Source organism: Typopeltis vanoorti, chromosome 22, assembly GCF_054136105.1.
Source record: "Typopeltis vanoorti isolate ZY-2024b chromosome 22, IOZ_Tvanoo_1.0, whole genome shotgun sequence".
Taxonomy (NCBI): domain Eukaryota; kingdom Metazoa; phylum Arthropoda; class Arachnida; order Uropygi; family Thelyphonidae; genus Typopeltis; species Typopeltis vanoorti.
Genome location: NC_143570.1, coordinates 14,189,560 through 14,209,006, shown reverse-complemented (window position 1 = coordinate 14,209,006; position 19,447 = coordinate 14,189,560). Strand labels below are relative to the sequence as shown.

General features: G+C 35.5%; 1 protein-coding gene across 1 annotated transcript in view; it reads left to right on the top strand.

Moving 5' to 3' along the window:
• Positions 1-19,447, top strand: part of LOC150094173 (methanethiol oxidase) — a 200,585-nt gene that overhangs the window by 136,158 nt on the left and 44,980 nt on the right. Inside the window, exon 8 of the mRNA XM_090411743.1 lies at positions 4,477-4,598. Within this exon, the coding sequence (XP_090267869.1) occupies positions 4,477-4,598 (122 nt within the window). The remainder of the gene's footprint in view (positions 1-4,476; positions 4,599-19,447) is intronic.

Here is a 19,447-nt window from a genome sequence, read left to right as displayed (position 1 = left end):
CATAGGATAGGAGTCAGTTCTGGTGCACAGACCTTCAAGACAATTGGAGGAATGCCATCAGGGCCATGAGCCTTTTTTGTGTCTAATTTAGACACAACAGGTTTATGATCTCTTTCTGGCAAAAGGATACGGGGGGGGGGGAACTGTATGTTGGGCAGTGGCTGTGTTTATGCCTCCAAGCACAAATGACTGGAGGCATTTGCCATGTCACAGGTTAATGTTGAACATGCCTAACTTCTAAAAGAAAGGAAATTTTAGATGTACCTCATGAAACATGAATACCATGTAAAAATTTAAGTTTTGGTCAAAATTGCAGATATTGTTCTATGTCTTTGGGTGTACAGAATTCTAAAATGGTATGATAAATGATGCTGGTAACTATCCAATCATGCATCTATTCTCTTGACAGTCACTGCATTAATATGAAATGTCATTAATCACAATCATCAAGGATTTTGTAACTAGAGTCAAAACAGGTTGAGGGCATTAACTTTAAAACAGTGGGACAGATAACATCTTTTGACAACTGATAAGACCTAGAATACGTTAAAGATACCAAGCAAATTTATGGATTAAAACTTGGTTTTAATCCTTTTTCCCAAATAAGCATACCTAGAATAGTCAGAATCAGTGGATGATGCGTAATTTGCCTTTCCTCTTAAAAGGAAGCTGTTGGATTTCATTATATTGTCTACATTGACACACAGTGTCAAATTTTGTCCTAAACTAGGAATTAAGAGCAGAGTAGGTAAAAAAATTGAAGACAGAGCACAAAAATTGTTGATGTTATGCACAAAAGCTAAAGAATTAAAGTGGAGCTGGGCTGGCCCTATAGCCTGGATGAAAGAGGACAGATGGATAGCCCTTACTTACCTTATGAGTCTCTCTCTCTCTTTGGATTCCCAAAGAGAGAGAGAGAGAGAGACTCATAAGAAAACAGAGGGTGACAAGTGTACATTGTTAATAATTGGTGGATTTTTATATAGATAGAGTATTCATAGATATTATCTTAATATTAATCCTACCATAGAGATGATCTCTGTTTCTAACAATTATTTTTTTTATTTCCGAGTGTACCTATATATTATTATATGCACAAGGGTTCACTCCAATTGGTGCAATGATCTTAACTCTTTCTTTCAGAATCCAAATAATCACTGACTCAAGACCAAATACAAAATAAACACATTTAATATAACAAAAACAATGTATATACACTTCAAACAATATTACATAACTAACTACAAATTAATTGGATCCAAGGCCTTTTTAAAATAAACTTACACTTAAGACTAGATAAACACTTTGTTTTCACAAATGAAAATATGTTCATAGTCAGTTTCTCTCTCTCTGTGAAGGCCCTTCTCTGAAGACATATGACTTTATTCTTCATTTTTACAGGATCCTTTCTCATCACTTATGTAGCACACATTAATTCTATCAAACTTAATTCTGTCTCTTTTCTTCAGTAGAAATAATAATCAGATCCGGCGTCCTTAATGCAGATGAAACTTCCTAATCAGAGTTTTCTCGAACATTCCTTTTGAATGTAAATAGGAAATTCTTCTTTTATTCACTAAATGCTTATTGACAGTCTTAACTCTTCCAATTAAAAAAACTTACAGTTCTACGATTTCCTTTTTCGGAATATACTATAAATCTTTCAATTAGTGTTTCCTCCAATATTCCGTTTAAAACGCATATAGCAATATTTTCTTTTATTTTCTCGAACATTCCTTTTGAACATAAATAGCAAATTCTTCTTTTATTCACTAAATGCTTATTGACAGTCTTAACTCTTCCAATTAAAAAAAACTTACAGTTTCTACGATTTCCTCTTTCGGAATCTACTATAAATCTTTCAATTAGTGTTTCCTCCAATATTCTGTTTAAAACGCATATAGCAATATTTCTTTTATTTATCCACATACTTATTCCACATTAAAACTTAATAGTTCCACGATTCCTTTTTCGGAATATACTATTAATTTTCCTCCGATTGTCACATAAAAAACTTAAGTTCCTCCGAACCTAAATATCTGCCGGCTTGTGTTCTAAATTCCTTCCGAACGCTATCTTGTTTTCAGCCGTTACTCAGATACCAAATGCTTTCCTTGTCAGCTGTCAATCACACATCCAACTTTTCGGCGAGCATGTGCACTCCTTGAAAATGGTAAGCAAGAAACTAGGTGTATAATGGCTGACACGGTTGTTTTCATTAGCGACAAGAGAATGTCTTCATAAAACACAAAACTTAATATTTCAAACCACAATAAATTTGTTTAAAGTAACACAACTATTCAAATCCAGTAAGTACATAAATTTTTAACTGCTTTACATATCACTTTTAACAAAACAATTTCCATAATGGGGGACATCGCAAGTGCCGACAATGCGTGTTATGAAAACAAAACTAATAAACATAAACAATACGTAAAAATATTCAGAATTTTAATTATGATTATTTTTACAACATCCACTGAAAGGGAAGAGTGAAGAAAATTAGAAGAGGCCTTTGCTTAGCAGTGTGATTCAACAGGTAGTATTGTTGAAATGAATATAAACAGCCCAATTTCAAGTACTTGCATATTTTACTATACAGTACTAACAATCCAGAAGAAAATAAAAAAATGTAAAAATACAAATGTATTTAAGTGCTTATAAGTACTTTGTTTTATCGTGTCTCCCTTTGAGGAGGCCAACGATAGTATTTTCCCATCATGCTAGCATTCCATTTTGTCTATTGTTGCTCTTTTTTGATATCCTAGTGGAAGCCTAATTGTTACTCACTGCACTAAATTCTTTCTGAAAGAAGTTGGAGAAAATGAAGGTAATGATCTTCAATAAAACTTTATCCCTTGTTGATTTACTCTGAGTTAAACAAAGCTGAAAATTATAAGGAATACTATTTCTTTGTAATTTTCAGCTTTAGAGTAGTCTAAAACCCATTCAAAAATATCGCTGAACAATTTCCAAGCTTCTAGATCTATTTTACTGAGACTTTTTTTTTTTTTTTTTAAATTCTGCTTTTAGAAATCCCTAATTTTGAGATCCAACAATTGGAAATCTTGCAGTTACATGAATGGAGGTCCATTTTTCTCCAGTTTTTTTATGTGATTCTTTTAGCTTTATAAAACAAGAAACAAACAAATTCTAATCACTATTTTTTTAAAAAAAAATTTTGCATTGACCATATTGTATACTCATGCGTTTGCATGAGTTTCTATGGTTGCATGTATTTCTATAGTTGTATAGTAATTAATGTTTACTAAACAAGATTTTAAACTTATATTTAGACTTCTACTTAATTTGCACTTCTGATCTTTTATCTGATCATCTAATCAGTCTCGTTTATGCTGGATAATCAGCACTCTAATGTATTAAAATTCATTGCCCAGCTCTGCTTGGAAAAACCAGAATAGGATCCCATCTAAAACCTAAAAAACACCTATGAAGGTTCTTTAAGAGTTTTTTAACTGAAGGCATATTAGCCAGTCTCAATATGGAGTTGGTCAATTTTTTCATCTCACAAAATAAGTATATTGGCATGAAGAATACATGCAATTTATAGACATAATACCGCTTAGCTTAGATGTTTCATTAACAAATCCAAAACAAACAAATAAACATAGCCAAGCATGACCAGTGAGCCACTTAGTTTTGACATCTTTTATATTCTTAAAACAAGATATACTTAAAATGCTCAAACATGTTGGACCAGGTGTGCATGTGAGGTAGACATACAGTACCTGGAAAAGGTCACTGTATACAATTGTTTGCAAGGCAAAAACTCATGCCTAATAAGGTCAAGTGGGGCAGGAAATTAATTTTCAGTATATGATTTTCAGTTGATTGATTTAATTGGTATTATATACTTAATGGAAGTGCAATTTTGGTTCAGATTGGAAATTAAAATAAATGAATTGAAAAGCATCAAAAACATTGCTTATCCTCTAAATAACGTATATGTCTATGACAGTATTTTATTGCAACTTAGTGAATATGCTGTCATCATTTAGATTTGTCACAAGTAACAGTGCTAGATATTTGGTTGAAAGCTTGTGGCTGTATGTTCACACTAATGTATTAATAATTATAAAAAATCAGGAATTTTTGTTTTCTTCTTTTTCTGAGGGTTAAGATCTTGTAAACTTTGAATTAATCAAACCCAGATAGTCAATCAAAAATGCATTTTGTATTAAAAAGTTTAGTGTTTTAAAACTTTTTTCTTTTTGTGGTTTTAAAATGCACAAACAGTTAAGTACACAAACTATATTTATTTGGCAGGTAAATGGGTTCTTCTTTGGATTAATTGGTACACTGAATTATCAGAGTTTGAGTTAAACAGGATTAAGTGTACCAGAATTGTTCCTTCTTTATTTTGAGTATGGTTTTGACTTATTGTCATTAATATAATTTATGCATTGCTCTTAAAACTATAAAATAAACAAAAATGTTATAATAATTTAATTTTAGGACTGATAACAGATATCTTAATATCACTGGATGATCGCTATCTGTATATTAGTAATTGGTTACATGGAGATATTCGTCAATTTGATATTACAGATGTGAAAAATCCAAAACTTGTAGGCCAGGTGAGTTTTTTTATGTGGACTGAAGTGAAATTTGTATGTTATTGTATTTTAATACATAACTCTTCATGAATTCAAACAAGATATATATATATATATATATATACACATACCACAGGTAATGGACAAAAAAATTGAAACACTGAGCTATCAGGTTGCATTATCGGTAGTCGCAATGCAGTGTCTATAATGCACCAAACACATTTACAGTTGATATGCAAATATACTCCCAACATTTCCAAGGAATGTGTGTATAAAGGCAAATAGAGGCCTGCTACCATGGATTCCATGCATGTTAGAATGGAATCCAGAGCAGTCTGATATTTCCTTTTCATTGGTATTAAGATTGCTCTGTCAAGTCAGTTCATTTTTATCAGTCTTTTGTTCAGATTTGCAAGCAGTATTGTAATACTTTCATTTTAATATGCAAGCAGTATTTTGCTTCATGCAGCACTTTTCAGAGTTTCTATGCTCATTTGGTTTCAACAAGGCCATTTGGTTGGAAAGACCTGGATTTCAAATCCCATCTAGGATATGAAGAATCTTTATCAAGACTTTTCAACTGAAGGTTGAGTTAGCTGGTCTTATACAGAAGTGGCATGGCTTTTGCTGGGAGAGAACAGTTTCTCTCTCAGCAAAATAGGCAATAGCCAACCAAGATGACGTCTTTGAAGTTGTGCATGTAAGAGCAGATTGAAGGAATGTAGTCTTTTAAGTTTGAGTAACAGAAGATAAGATATGATAGAAACATAAGATCTTAAAGCATAGACACAAAGAAGGTTTTACAGATTTTGAAAGGTTGTGTGTGTGTGTGTGTGTGTGTGTGTTTGGATGGATAGGGAGAATTGTAAGGATTGGCATTGGATAACTGGGAGAATCTCCACATCATCTATATGGATCATATTATGAAGAAAAGTGGCATTATTTCTGATATCAAGCTTGAAGATGTTAATCGAGTTTATGCAGATAATGATATATTCTTAGAATAAATCCAGTACAAGTCTGCAGGAATCCTAAAATAAATTGTATAATTTCTGAACGAAATTTGGCATGAAAATAGGGAGGTGCATGGAAAATACACTGGTGTAAAAGCTAAGGATGAACCTATATTTTTATCTCTATTAAAAAAAAAAAAAATTATGATTACAGCCAAATGTGGACATAAATTTATTGCCAGCATACTAGTAAATTATATTACAAAAAATGTGTTATAAATTTTGTACAAATTAAATTGCAATATGTTTTTGGCAAAAGTTACAAATTTCCTAAGGACGTAGTTAAGGAACCCTTTAATGTAATCTATATTATTTGCATTTTTAGTGTATTTTATGAAGAATATGAAATTGATAGTTTTTTGTTCTAATACCTGAAATTCCTAGAGGACTCATCCCAGAGTGGCATATTGGGGAATGCCTCTCAGATATGAGCGGCAGGAGGGAAATGAAATACCTCCCATGGACCAACAGGCAACAACAGTATCTGATCCATAGTGGGCAGCTGCAAACAGTGTCAGTTCCCCATGTTAGGAGTGGCTGAAAGAACCATTAAGGTTGGTCAGATTAATGTCGATGTACTTACTGTGAAAACAAAACACGATTAAAATTTGGTGCAGTGTTGAAGTGCAAAGGAAAATTATAACATGCTGACTCGGATGTCGTCTGGATAAACAGGATCCACGTATCCAACTGAGTGATCAGGATTGGATTGACAAGTTAGTTATTGAAAGAAGTACAATAAAATTAAAACTAGCAACAAACAGGATATCAGTAGGAACATGGAATATCCATACTTTATGGGCTCCTGGAAAGCTAGACTTCCTTTACAAAGAGATGGAGCAAAACCAATTACCGATGTTGGATTAGTGAGATGTGCTGGACAGATGGGGAAATGAGAGGTGGAAGAATCATTTGGTCTGGGCAGTAGTAGTATAAAACATAGGCAGGCGTTGGATTTCTGCTCAGTAAAAGAGGAAGAGAAAGCATTATTAGGATACAAATCAGTAGATGAAAGAATAACAATGGCAAGATTTGCAACAAGACCACTTAACATCACAGCGATTCAGGTCTATTCATCCACTTCAGAAAGTACTGAAAGTTCTATAGTATCTTGGAAATAACCTTGAAATTGGTACCAAAGCAAAATATACTAATTATTGGAGGAAACTGGAATGCATAGATTGGAAAGAATAATGGGCAAATATGGATATGGAAAAAGCAATGAAAGAGGAGAAAGAATGCTTGAATTTGCCTTGACGCATGACATGGTAATTTGCAACACACAATTCCAGCAAAAAGACTGTAGGAAGTGGACATGGCAGTCACCAGTTGGAAGAACTAAGAATGTGCTATACATGATCGGATCGGATCGGTGTCGAGGCTAGCTGGTGAACGGACGTGCTATCGGAGAGCTCCTGAGAGATTTGTGTTTTTTGTTGATTTATTGGTGTTTTGGATTCAAGTTAATGGACTTAAGTGTTTAATTTTGGTATATTATTGTAGCTTTATTAGCGTGGTTAGTGTACTAAAGTGTTTTATAATATAATCTATGTCGGGAAGTCGCCGCTAGATGAATTCGTAATGTGTAGTGTTCGTGCAAGCTCCAGATAAGATAAGTATCATTTTCAGTTATCGATACAAATTACTTAATATTGTGTAATTTTGTTTTGTTTGCCTTGCGTATTTTAGTGCGTCTATTTTTGGTGTGTTATAACGTATAATTTGACAAAACACGTTACAGATAATTATGGCACCTGTGCGAAGGAAAATGGCGGCCAGTAACGAAGGTTCGCCATCGTTATCAAAGAACGGTAGCATAAAAGAAATGAGTCAGTGTACTAGCTGTGAAATGTACGCTTTGCGGAGTGCGGTCGGCGTGTGGTTAGATGATAATAAAGGATTGAATGTGTGTAGAAAATGTAGGGAGAATGCGGAATTGAAGTGTATTTCGGATCGTGAGTGTGATATTTTCGTCAACCTTCAGAATGAAGGAAATAGGGATATGACAAGTAACGGCAAGGTTGTACATGAAAATTGTGAGAGTGTGAATGTAGAAAGTGTGAATGATAGTATAAATGGTTTCTCAGAGAACAAAAAAGATGAGATAGATGCATTGAGTGAGATCGCGTTGTTGAATAGTGCGATAGAAAGAGCAAAACAGCAGCTAGAGTGCATGAACAAAAATAGACTGAATGAACCAACCAATAATAAAAGGTATGACAGGAAAAATAGACGTATGAATGTGAACATGAACAAAATGAAGGATAGAGTGCTGTATGGAGACTCGTTAGTACGAGGTGTGTTAGTAGAGGATTTGACAAAATCGTACCAACCTGGTGCGACCATAAAGGACGTAACTGCGTCTATTAGAGAGCAAAAGGAAAGGGTGAAAGAAATGATTGTTGTGGCAGGTACGAATGATTTGAAAGGAGATAAAATGGAAATGATAGAAGACCTGAATGAATTGTTTGAGGTAGCAAAAGAAAAGAGTGAGAGAGTTAGAATGATTAGTCTTTTGCCACGGTATGACAGTGAAATGTTTAAAAGGAGGGCTATAATTGCAAATGACTTTATGCGTGGGTTATGTATGACGAGTGGTGTGGAATTTGTGGATGTGTGGAGTGAGTTTGATGGGCGAAAGGATCTATATAAGATGGATGGCTTGCATTTGAATGGTTATGGTGTAAGAAGACTTGAGAAAGTGTTGCTGAATGTAGTGGATGTGCAAATTCAGGGAAACTAGATTTGTTAGGGGGGGGGAGTAGAGATACAGTCCTTATGGAGGCAGTTGAATGTAAGAATGAATATAATATGCCAGAGCAAATAAGGACAACAAATCTGAGTGGGATAGTTAATATAAGGCATCAAGGTAGGGTTGGGGCTAATGGGGGTCTTAAATTCATGTACACTAATACTAGGAGTATTAGGAACAAGAAGGAAGAGTTTTTGGCCATGGTTGGCACTTCCAGACCACAGGTTATTGATATTAGTGAAACATGGCTGACTGTAGATGATATAACTAGTGGGATTGAATGTGATGGGTATAGTGTGTTCAGGAATGACAGAGAGAATAAAATGGGGGGAGGAGTATTGTTGATGATAGCTGATGAGCTCCAGCCAAGGAGAATAGAAGTTGAATTGCAGGATAGAGAAAAGAGCACATTTGAGGCCATTTGGTGTGAGATTGTGGCTAGCAGAACTAAATATACAATTGGGTGCTGCTATAGACCAGGTGATGGAAAAGATGGTGGTGACAGTATGCACAAGCAAATAGAAGAAATGGGTGGAAGGAGGGTGATTATTATGGGAGATTTCAACTATGGTCGCATTGATTGGAGTGAGGAGAGGACACACGGGAGGAAGGAACTGGATTTTATGCGGTTATTAAGGGATAACTATCTGCGACAGCATGTAATGGAAAATACTAGGGGTCAGAGAGTGCTTGACCTAGTAATTACATCTGAGGATTTGGCTGTAACAAATATGACCACATTGCCACCAATCGGTGAGAGTGATCATAGAGTCTTAACTTGGGAGGTGGCTAAAGGTGCAGAATTTTCAATTAAGACAGGGTACATGTGGAATTATCGGGCTGGAAAGTATGACAAGCTTAGGAGTTTGATTGGTTCAGTGCCATGGCATGTACAACTGCAAGGACTAGAAGTTGATAGTGCATGGGAGGTAGTTAAGAAGTGCTTGCATGAAGCAATGGCTGACTGTATACCTAGAGTCCGAATAATAAATCAAGTAGGGGTTAAATGGATGAATAACACCATTAAGCTTGAGTTGCAAAAAAAGAAACAACTATGGAGGGAATTTAAGGAGAAGGGTGACCGGCAGGCACATGAACGGTATAAAGCGCAGGCCAGAAGGGTGACGAGTGTGGTAAGAAAAGCAAAAAAGGATTACGAAAGAACATTGGCCATGCAGGCTAAAGAGAATCCTAAACAGTTTTTTAGATATGTAGCAAGTAAAAGGAAAAATGTACATGGCAGATTGATTTTAAAGAATGCCGATGGTAGGGAGGTAACTGAATCAGTTGAGATAGTTGAGTTACTGAGTAAGCACTTTGCAAAAGTATATCATCCAGGTGGTGACATTGCAGAAACGAATAAACCAGTAGATTATACGGGAATTGTGGTTAATGAAGTGGAGGTGAGTAGTCTATTGCATAACCTCAATGTCAATACATCTGTGGGATTGGATGGTATACCAGCTCGTGTTGTACGAGAAGCAGCTAAAGAATTGTCAGTACCCTTGACCATTTTGTTTAATTTGAGTCTCGGGTCTGGGTTAGTCCCGAGCGGGTGGAAAGAGGGGAAAATAGTTCCACTGCATAAAGGTGGTTCCAAGACTGCTGTTGTAAATTACCGACCGATTAGCATATCAGGAATCATTGTCAAGGTCTTAGAGAAAATAGTCAAGAGGAAAATACAGGATTGGATAGAAGAAAATGGGATACTGTATCGGGGACAGCATGGTTTTGTGAAGGGTAGATCATGCCTCAGTAACTTGCTCACGTATTATAACACAGTGACGGCTGAACTGGATAAGGGTAATGGGTTTACGGTGATTCTACTGGACCTTGCCAAGGCCTTTGACAGGATTCCACATGGAATTCTAATCAGTAAATTGCAGCATATGGGAATGGACATAGGGTTGGTGAGATGGATAGGAGGGTGGTTGACGGAGAGATATCAGAGAGTGGTTTACTCGGGAGTAGAGTCCACAAGACGGCCTGTGACTAGTGGTGTGCCACAAGGATCTGTTCTTGGACCACTGCTGTTTAATTTGTTCATAAATGATATAGGAAATGATCTGAGAGGAACAGTTCATTTGTTTGCGGATGATGCGAAGTTGGGTAGGGCAATAGGGAATGCAGATGACGTCAGAATTTTGCAGGATGATTTGGATAGATTGGAGGTCTGGGCTAAGGAGAATGGATGTCAGTTTAATGTGGCAAAATGTAAGGTTATGCATTTTGGGGTGAAAAGATTGGCGGCAGTTTACTGCATTGGTGGAACCGTGCTCCAGGAAATTGATGAGGCACGAGATTTAGGAGTGTTGGTAGATAAGGAATTGAAATTTAGGGGACACATTGCAAAAGTGACCAAAACAGCTCATCAAATCACTTGGTTGCTGAAGAATACGTTGACAAGCAGAGACAAGCAGGTTATTGTTCCTCTGTATCGAGCCTTGATAAGACCCCATCTAGACTACTGTGCTCAGATTTGGTCACCTAGGTTTCTTCTTAATGGGGAGGAGGAGGTGGAGAGGATCCAGAGGCGAGTGACCAAGATGATAGCAGGTCTGTGGAATGAACCGTATGAGAACAGGTTGAGGATTTGTGGGTTGCAAAAATTGGTTGATAGGCGGAGAAGGGGAGATATGATTGAGACATTCAAATTACTGAAGGGTTTCTATAAAATTAATTCAGAAGATATTTTTGAGAACAGGGCTGGTTGTGGGAGGACTAGGGGACATCCATGGAAACTGGGCAAAAGTGTGGTTAGTAAAGGTGTTAGAGCTGGGTTCTTTACTTTTAGAGTAGTGAATGAGTGGAATGCGCTCCCTGAGTCTGTGGTGGATGCTGTGACAGTGAATGAGTTTAAGGCAAGGTATGATAGATACTGTATGAATGTCAAATAGTTGTGATGAATATGATTTGGGGCCTCCCTCGATGAGTCTAATGACTCCCTGGAGTTGCCCGTAATAATAATAATAATAATGATACTTATAAACAAGGGATGGGCCACATCAGTTCAGTAGTGTTGAACGTTTCAAGGAACAGGTGTGAAATCAGATCATAACTTAATGATTGCCAATATCAAGTTGGAACTCAAGCAACAAGTGAAAGTACAGTTTTAGAGTCAGAGGACACTGACTCCAAAACTGTGCTATGAGGTCAAAATATGAGGACACTGAGCAAGGAAATCTTGGGGAATGTGCTCGAGGAAGAACTGGAGGGTAGAAACAGGAAAGTGGTGTCTACAATCAAGAGAGCAGTGGACCAAACAGTACCAGAGATAAAGAAAAAGTGGATCCAATGGGAGACATTAAAGATAATTCAAGACAAAGAGAATAAAAAATTAGGAGAGAGAGAGATCGCTGTAGAAATTGAAGAACAGCATAGAGTGAAATGCAATGAAGTGAAGAAGGCAGTTAGGAGAGACAAATCAAAATGACTAGAGGAACAGTTTGAGGCTATCAATAAATAATATGTGATTACAGTACAAGAGCATATATAAGATGATCAGAAACATTAACAAGAAATGGAGTTCAAAGCAGAGAATCATAAAAATGAAAATGGTGAAATCTTGAACATAGAAGAAATAAGAGAGAGAGAGATGGACAAGATACTGCTCAGAGACTGCTTATATAAGACACAGGGAGATGTTGAAGGCTGAAAGAAGTCAATTGATGAATTTTGAGAAATATCACCACCAAGAATAGAGGGAGAAACAGATATACTGAGGGATGAGGTTGTAAAGGCAGTAAAACACTCTGAAAAACCATAAATGCCCTGGGAATGATGAGATCACTGGAGAGATGTTGAAACATGGTGACAAGGTGATCATAGATGAACTGTACCAGTTGTGTAGCATGGCATGGGACGAAGTTAAAATAAGAAATGAATAGACAAGATCAATCCTAATACTCATTTGCAAAAAAGGAAGCAACATGGGCTGCAAAAATTACAGAACAGTAGCTGTAACGAGTTATGTGAGCAAAGTACTTATGATGATATTAATGGAAAGAAAAAAGAAACTAATGGAAGAAAATCTGGAAGATTAGCAAGCAGGATTTAGAAGAACTGTGCATATTAATTTTAAGATTAATTGTGGAGAAAGCTCTATATAAAAATAAAAATACTTATACCTGTTTTGTTGACTTTCAGAAAGTGGCATAGGCTATAATCGAATTTTACGGAGTGAACAGAAACCTGATATGTTATCTTTTGCAGAAAATTGATCACAGTGCAGAGGCTACTGTGAGAAACTGTGGAGAAATAAGAAAATGATTTCGGACAACAAGAGGTACGAGACAAGGAGATCCAGTATCCCTAAGCGTCTTTATTGTGCTTTTGGAAAGAACAATGGATGCCATAAAGGATAATATAAGAGGAATTTCAATACAAAGTGCAAACATAAACAATTTACGATTTTCAGATGACAGTCATTATTGAAGAAGATGAAGAGGAACTAGAAGGAACAGTGCTGAAGTTATTCAAGGTTTTAAGAAACAATATGAAGTTAATTTTTCCAACTAAGCCAGGTTAGAAAAACTGACCAATCAGTTCTGAGGTTTCTTTTTTATTTGACAACAAGAAGGATAATCTTGAAATGTGGAAGAATGCTTTAGTGTATCCACAACCCTCAGGGCGTGCATTATTTACATTTTGGTTTTGATGCTATTGTAGAGACATTCTCAACCTTCACTAGAAATACATGCTGTTCTTACTCTTTATGAACCCGATTTGAAGACAGTCCAAGTAAAATTGTCTGCTTTCTTACTGGGAATGCAAATTTTCCTCCATTTCCATTATGAAACAACCCATAACCCTCCAAATGTTTTCCCCTTTTCCCAACAAGAAAGAAATAAAGTGAAGAAGAAAAGAGATATGGGTTGATAATGAACATTGATAAAACAAAAACAATGATATTTGGAGAGAAGAGAATGAAAAAGCAAATAAAGGTCAATAGACAACAGCTGGAAGTGGTTACGAACTTAACATACCAAGGCAGCAATGTGACACATGATTTAGACTGTAAAAAAGAGATAAGGTCTCTGATAACAAAAGTAAAAGTCAACTTACAGGCAATGGACAAGATATAGAAAAGTGAATCAGTGAACTGTCCCATAAGGAAAGTCAAGTTTTTTGGACATATCTGTAGAATGGATGACAGTAGAAAGATCAAACCTTGATACTTGTTACAATAGACAGTATAAATAGAAGAGGACAGCCAAGGAAAGAGTGGGTAGATGACGTGAAAGAGTGGTGTGGAAAGATTTTGCAGGATTTGAGTCACTTGACACTGGACAGAGAGAAAGAAATAGTACAGAATGATGAAGAAAGCATCAGACACCAGCAGGCATTGGACCCATGGGCAACGAAGATGATTTTTGCTATAGTCGTTGTTTATAAACATATTTCTAATAATTTGTAATTCTTGTTTAAGAGTTTGCTTATTAGAGCAAATTGTTATAGCTCTATTTTTGAGGATCAATGATTCCAAGTTTTTGGGAAAGTTGGTGATAAGCGTTAGAATATATATATTGGCTGGTATGTGTAGGCATGTGGTAGACAGTGAAGAATACACTGTTTGAGGGAAGATGTGTAACTGGTGTATCTAGGAAAGGAAGCTAGTTTTGATTTTCAATTTCAGTGGCAAATTGTGTGTATTCACTCATATGCAGTTAGTTGCCAGATCAGTTTGAAAGCACCAGTTCCCATCCATTTGTTATTTCTAGGTGTTTTTTTTATATTGTTCTCCCTCTATATATTATCTATTTCTCTCTATATAGTATATACTTATGAGGTGAAATATTATATAAATTTCCTTTTACTAACAATTTTTTTTTTTTTGACTCCGAGTGTCTCTATATGTTATTATATTTGCACAAAGAGTTCACTCCAATTGGTGCAATGACTTTAACTCACTCTTTCAGAATCCAACTAATCATTGACTCAATACCAAATACAAAATAAACACATTTAATAAAACTAAAATAATATATATACACTTCTAACAATAATACATAACTATAACTACAGATTATATGGATCCAAGGCCTTATTTAAAATATATAAACTTACTCTTAAGACTAAACACTTTTTCTTTCACAATCACAAAAAAAATGTTCATAGTCTTTTTCTCTTTCTGTTAAGGCTCTTTTCCAGAAGTTACAAGGCTCTGTACTTCATTATCAGGATCCTTTTCATCAATCAATATAACACATATAAAGTCTTCTTGACTATATCCTGTTTTCCTTTAGTAGTAATACTCATCAGATCAGGCACCTTTAATACCTAAAAATTTTCTTAATCAATATATTTTCTAAACTTTCACTTTCAGGCATTCTTAATACTTATAAAACTTCCTTATCAATATTTTTTCTAAGAAAAACATTCACCTTAGAATGTAAGCAACAAGTTCTCCTTTCATTCACAATACTAAATTGACAGTCTTAACTTATTTCACCATAAAAACTTACAGTTTCAAGATTTCCTTTTATTCATTACTTATTTCTCCTTGAAACCTAATAATTCCACTATTCCTTTTTCGGAATACACTATAAAATATCTTCCGACTGCCACACACAAAAACAAATATCAAGTTCCTTCTAACTTGAATATTTACCGGCCAATTTATAAAAACTTGCAGTTTCAAGATTTCCTTTTTATTCTTTACTTATTCCTGCTTGAAACCTATTATTTTCACTATTCCCTTTTCGGAATACATTATAAAATTTCCTTCTGACTGCCGCACAAAAAAAATCAAGTTCCTTCTAACTTGAATATATCCCGGCCAGTGTTCTAAAAAACTTTCGAACGCTCTCTGTTTACAACTGTAACTTGGATACGCAACGCTTTCCTTGTCAGCTGTCAATCACACATCAAGTTCTCTCCGGGAGCATGCGCACTTCACAAAAGTCAGAAACTACGCACTGCAATAAAATGGCTGACTCGCTGTATCCATCAGCGCTAAAAGAAAGTCTTTCACAAACACAAAATTCAACATTTTAAAATACAACAAACTTTCTTATAAGTAACACAAATAATCAGTTTAGTAAGTACTTCAATATTTTTACTTCTTTACATGTTACTTCTAATATAACATTTTCATAACGAGCACATCACAAGTGCAGACACTGCATGTATGAAAACAAAAACTAACAAGCATAATTAATACGTAAAAATATTCAGAATTTTTAATATGATTATTTTTACACATTCACAGAAGTTAGGGAAACCTGAGCCCCATTAGTACTTGGGAGAGTGACCACCTGAGAATCCTGACATCACAATTTCTGTTCAGAGTACCTGTGTAGCTCAGTGGAAATGGTGTGTGGCATCCAGAGTGCTAGACCATCTGAAGAAAGAGCTTCATAAGTTCAGTTCTAGTTGCTGATTAGAGGAACTTTTACTAAGCCTCTTTTGTGCTAAAGAAGTTGGTCAAGAGCAAAATACAAGAATAGATAGACAGAAAGGGGTACTTTATTAATTAGAATTACATGCAGTATCCTGTCAAAGGCATTTGACAGGATACCCATGTAATTCTAATTAATAAATTTCAGGACATAGGGATGATATAAAGTTTGTGAAGTGGATAAGAGGGTGGTTGATGGGCAGATATCAGAGAGTAGTTTATTGGAGTGTAGAGTCCAGTAGAAGGCCATCTAGTGGTATGCCACAGGACTCTGTTCTTGGGCTGCTACTATTTAGTTTTTACATTAATGATATAGGAAAGGAATTGAGAGGAACTATTCAGTTGTTTGCTGATGATACAAAATTGGATAGAGTTAGTTAATAAAGTTGATGTTAAAATTTTGCAGGATGAGTTGAATAGATGTGACAGTTTGGGCAAAGGAGAATGGATGTCAGTTTAATGTGGCAAAGTGTAAGGTTATGTATTTTAGGGTGAAATAGATTACCAGCTGTGTACCACATTGATGAAACTGCACTTCAGAGAATTGATGAAGCCAGGGATTTGGGGGTGTTTAGGGAATTAAAGTTGAGAGAGCATATTACAAAAGTGGCTAAAGCAGCTCATTTGATTACTTGGTTACTAAAGAATACCTTGATGATTCGAGACAAGCAAGTTATTATACCTCTTTATAGAGCTTAATCTTGAATACTGTACACAGATGTGGTCACCTGGGTTTCTTGGGAATGAGGAGTAGGTGAAGAGGATCCAGAGTGACCAAGATGGTAGCAGGTCTATGGAGTGAACCTTATGAGGATAGGTTGAAGATTTGTGGATTACAGAAATTGGTTTATGGGTGGAAAAAGGGTGATGTGATTGAGACATACAAATTACTGAAGGGTTTTTACAAGATTAATACAGAGGATTTCAGAACAGTTCTGGTTGTGGGAGAACTAGGGACCATCCTTGGAAACTGAGTAGGAGTGTGGTTAGTAGGGGTGTCAGGGTTAGATTTTTTGCTTGGAGAGTGGTAAATGAGTGGAATGGCTTGCCAGAGTCTGTTGTAGGTGCTATGACTGTGAATGAGTTTCAAGCTAAGTATGATAGATACTGCACAAATGTTGGATAGTAGTTGGCATGATATTTAAGGCCTCCGTCGATGAGTCTAAGAAGTAGCCCATAATAATAATTCATGTTGTTTGTTAAAGTGGCTGGGAAGGTGTTTGAAGTTTGTCAGCTATGTGGGGCCACATAACAAAAACATTATTATCAGATATTTAAGCCAAATTCTACATCTAGAGTGTGTTGCTCAAAAGCTTCCATATGAAAGTTAGCAATTAAGGTTGGGGGGGGGGGATAGTGGTGAGCCATTGGCTCTACCTTCTTTTTGTAGGTAAAAATTATTTTGCCATATGAAGGAACCAAAACATAGTATGGGCAAAAAGAGCCGTAAAATCTGTTCTGCAAGAAAAGAATTGTCACTGATTGGACATTTGTGAAAAGGGCAGAAACTTCAAAACTAACTAATCATCTTTTAGTCATCTTTGCTGAGCATTATGTTTTTAATTTTGTTTATGAAGTGTTCTTTATATGTGCTTGATATGAAGGGTGAAATGTTGGGTGATTTTGGTTTATATTAAACTAAAGTTTCACTATAACACAGTAGTTTTTATAAATTTTTAAAAATGAATGCTAATTATTGTGTAACTAGGAAAGAAAAATATTCCAATCATCTGGAATATGACCCTCTAACCAGGCCTACTGAATTATAGCCTTTAAAACGTTTATACCTCCATATTTGAGCATTTCTGGTCGAATATCATATACTACAGATGACTTTACATTTCAGGTTTTTGGTAACCTTTCTACTCAAGTATTGATATGTACTCCTGTTTGCATTCCTCGTGTTTGTTTTCTACCAATGTAGTATCACTGCTTGTTTCATTTAGCAGTGTTTCAAAGTAATTACTCCAGACATCTAGAATATCTACATCTTCAATTTTCATGTCACCTTTATCATCTCTGATTCCTTTTACAGTATTCTTTCCTCTATTTCTAAGTTTTTTTAATAACTCCAAATATTTTACCACCTTCCTGATATTTATTTTTTATGTTCTTACCAAAGTCTTCCCATGAGCTTAGTTTAGCTAGTTTTACACAGTGCTTCACTTTCTTACATTTTTTCTTTGTATTTTCTAAGAGCACAAGCTGACGTACTTGCCATGGACTTTCAATATGCTATCTTCTTTTCCTTGACTAGGCAAATGGAGATCTGTATACAAAGACCTCCACAATGGAGATCTTTGCATACAGCCTCACCATATGCCTCTCTGATTCGTTCAGTGTTTGATTCTTGTTTTCACATTCTTTCATTTTTTTTCTTGAATAATATTTTTGTATGAGTCTACAGTTCACCTCTGAAAGCTGCTCAACTTTGATTCACTTTAACCCTCTCATGTATGAATTTTTATATTCATTTATAAAAAATCATAATGGCATGATACAGTATCATTTAATCTTACAGTATTACCATGAATTCATTAATTTTGCTAAATTTGTGTCCTGTATATGTTAAAAATGATGTCCTCATCTGAGAACATCATGCACTATAACATGGTGTATGATTTTTTCTGCATGTACAGACTACAGACATATTTCTATAGAAATGACTTAGACTAAGGAATTTATTTTCATTGAAAGGCATTACAAGTATGACAAAACAGATTATAAACAACTTATATTTTGCTGAAACACTGCATGAATGATCAAAATTTGGATTACTTAGTACACACAAAAAAGTAGAACAATTAGAATTTGCAGCAGAGCTATGTAAATCACGAACAGTCTTAATTCTCTTTGCCTCATTTTGTATAGAAAGACTGAAAACATTCCGGACAGATTGGAACCTCATGTTTACCACAAATGTATCTTGTTTTATTCTTCCAGTGTACATCTCTACAATGATTGGCATTAGCACCTGTTGTTTTCTTTGGGAAGTGCCCACTGCCATCAAAATGTTTCTCATGTGGCACAGAGTGAGTTTTGCATTTCTTTAGTGCTGGTGGTGTATGACTTAAAGGGCATCCTCATTTCTTTGTACCTAGCTGAGCTAAACCTTGATATATCAAAGCAGTTGCCACTCTTGATTTGAATTTCAACAAATCCAATTTTTCTTTTTCTTGCCATTTCCAAATGACCTGCGTATTACAAACAAGTACATTCAACATATGGTAAAAAATTCTCATATACCATCATTTCGATACAAAGACTTTATGGACACAAGAGAGGCCATAAGGCCCACTCCACCCATATGTTTGTTATAAACAGTTATGCTGCGAGGTAGTGGAATTTCAAAATACTTTTTTTCTTTCCTGCTGAACCTCTGACATACATTGACAGGCTCCTTTCCTAAGTAGCTAGATACCACATGTACTATTGAGTTATCAACCCATCTGGTGACAGTAATGCCATCAGAGGACGTGGTAACTGACATATTTCCTCGTCCCATCATCTGCAAATCCTTTTCATTTTTCAGTTTCTTGTCAGCACCTTGAAGTTGATTTTTTCTGCATATACCCACATAATAAATATCTTCCTTTAGTTTCTTAACTGCTCGTGAAGAAGTTGTCTGCGTATACCTTGAAGTTCTTATCAGCAAGATCATGACAAAGCCTAAGTGCTAATTTTCACTTGCACTGAATGAGTCTGA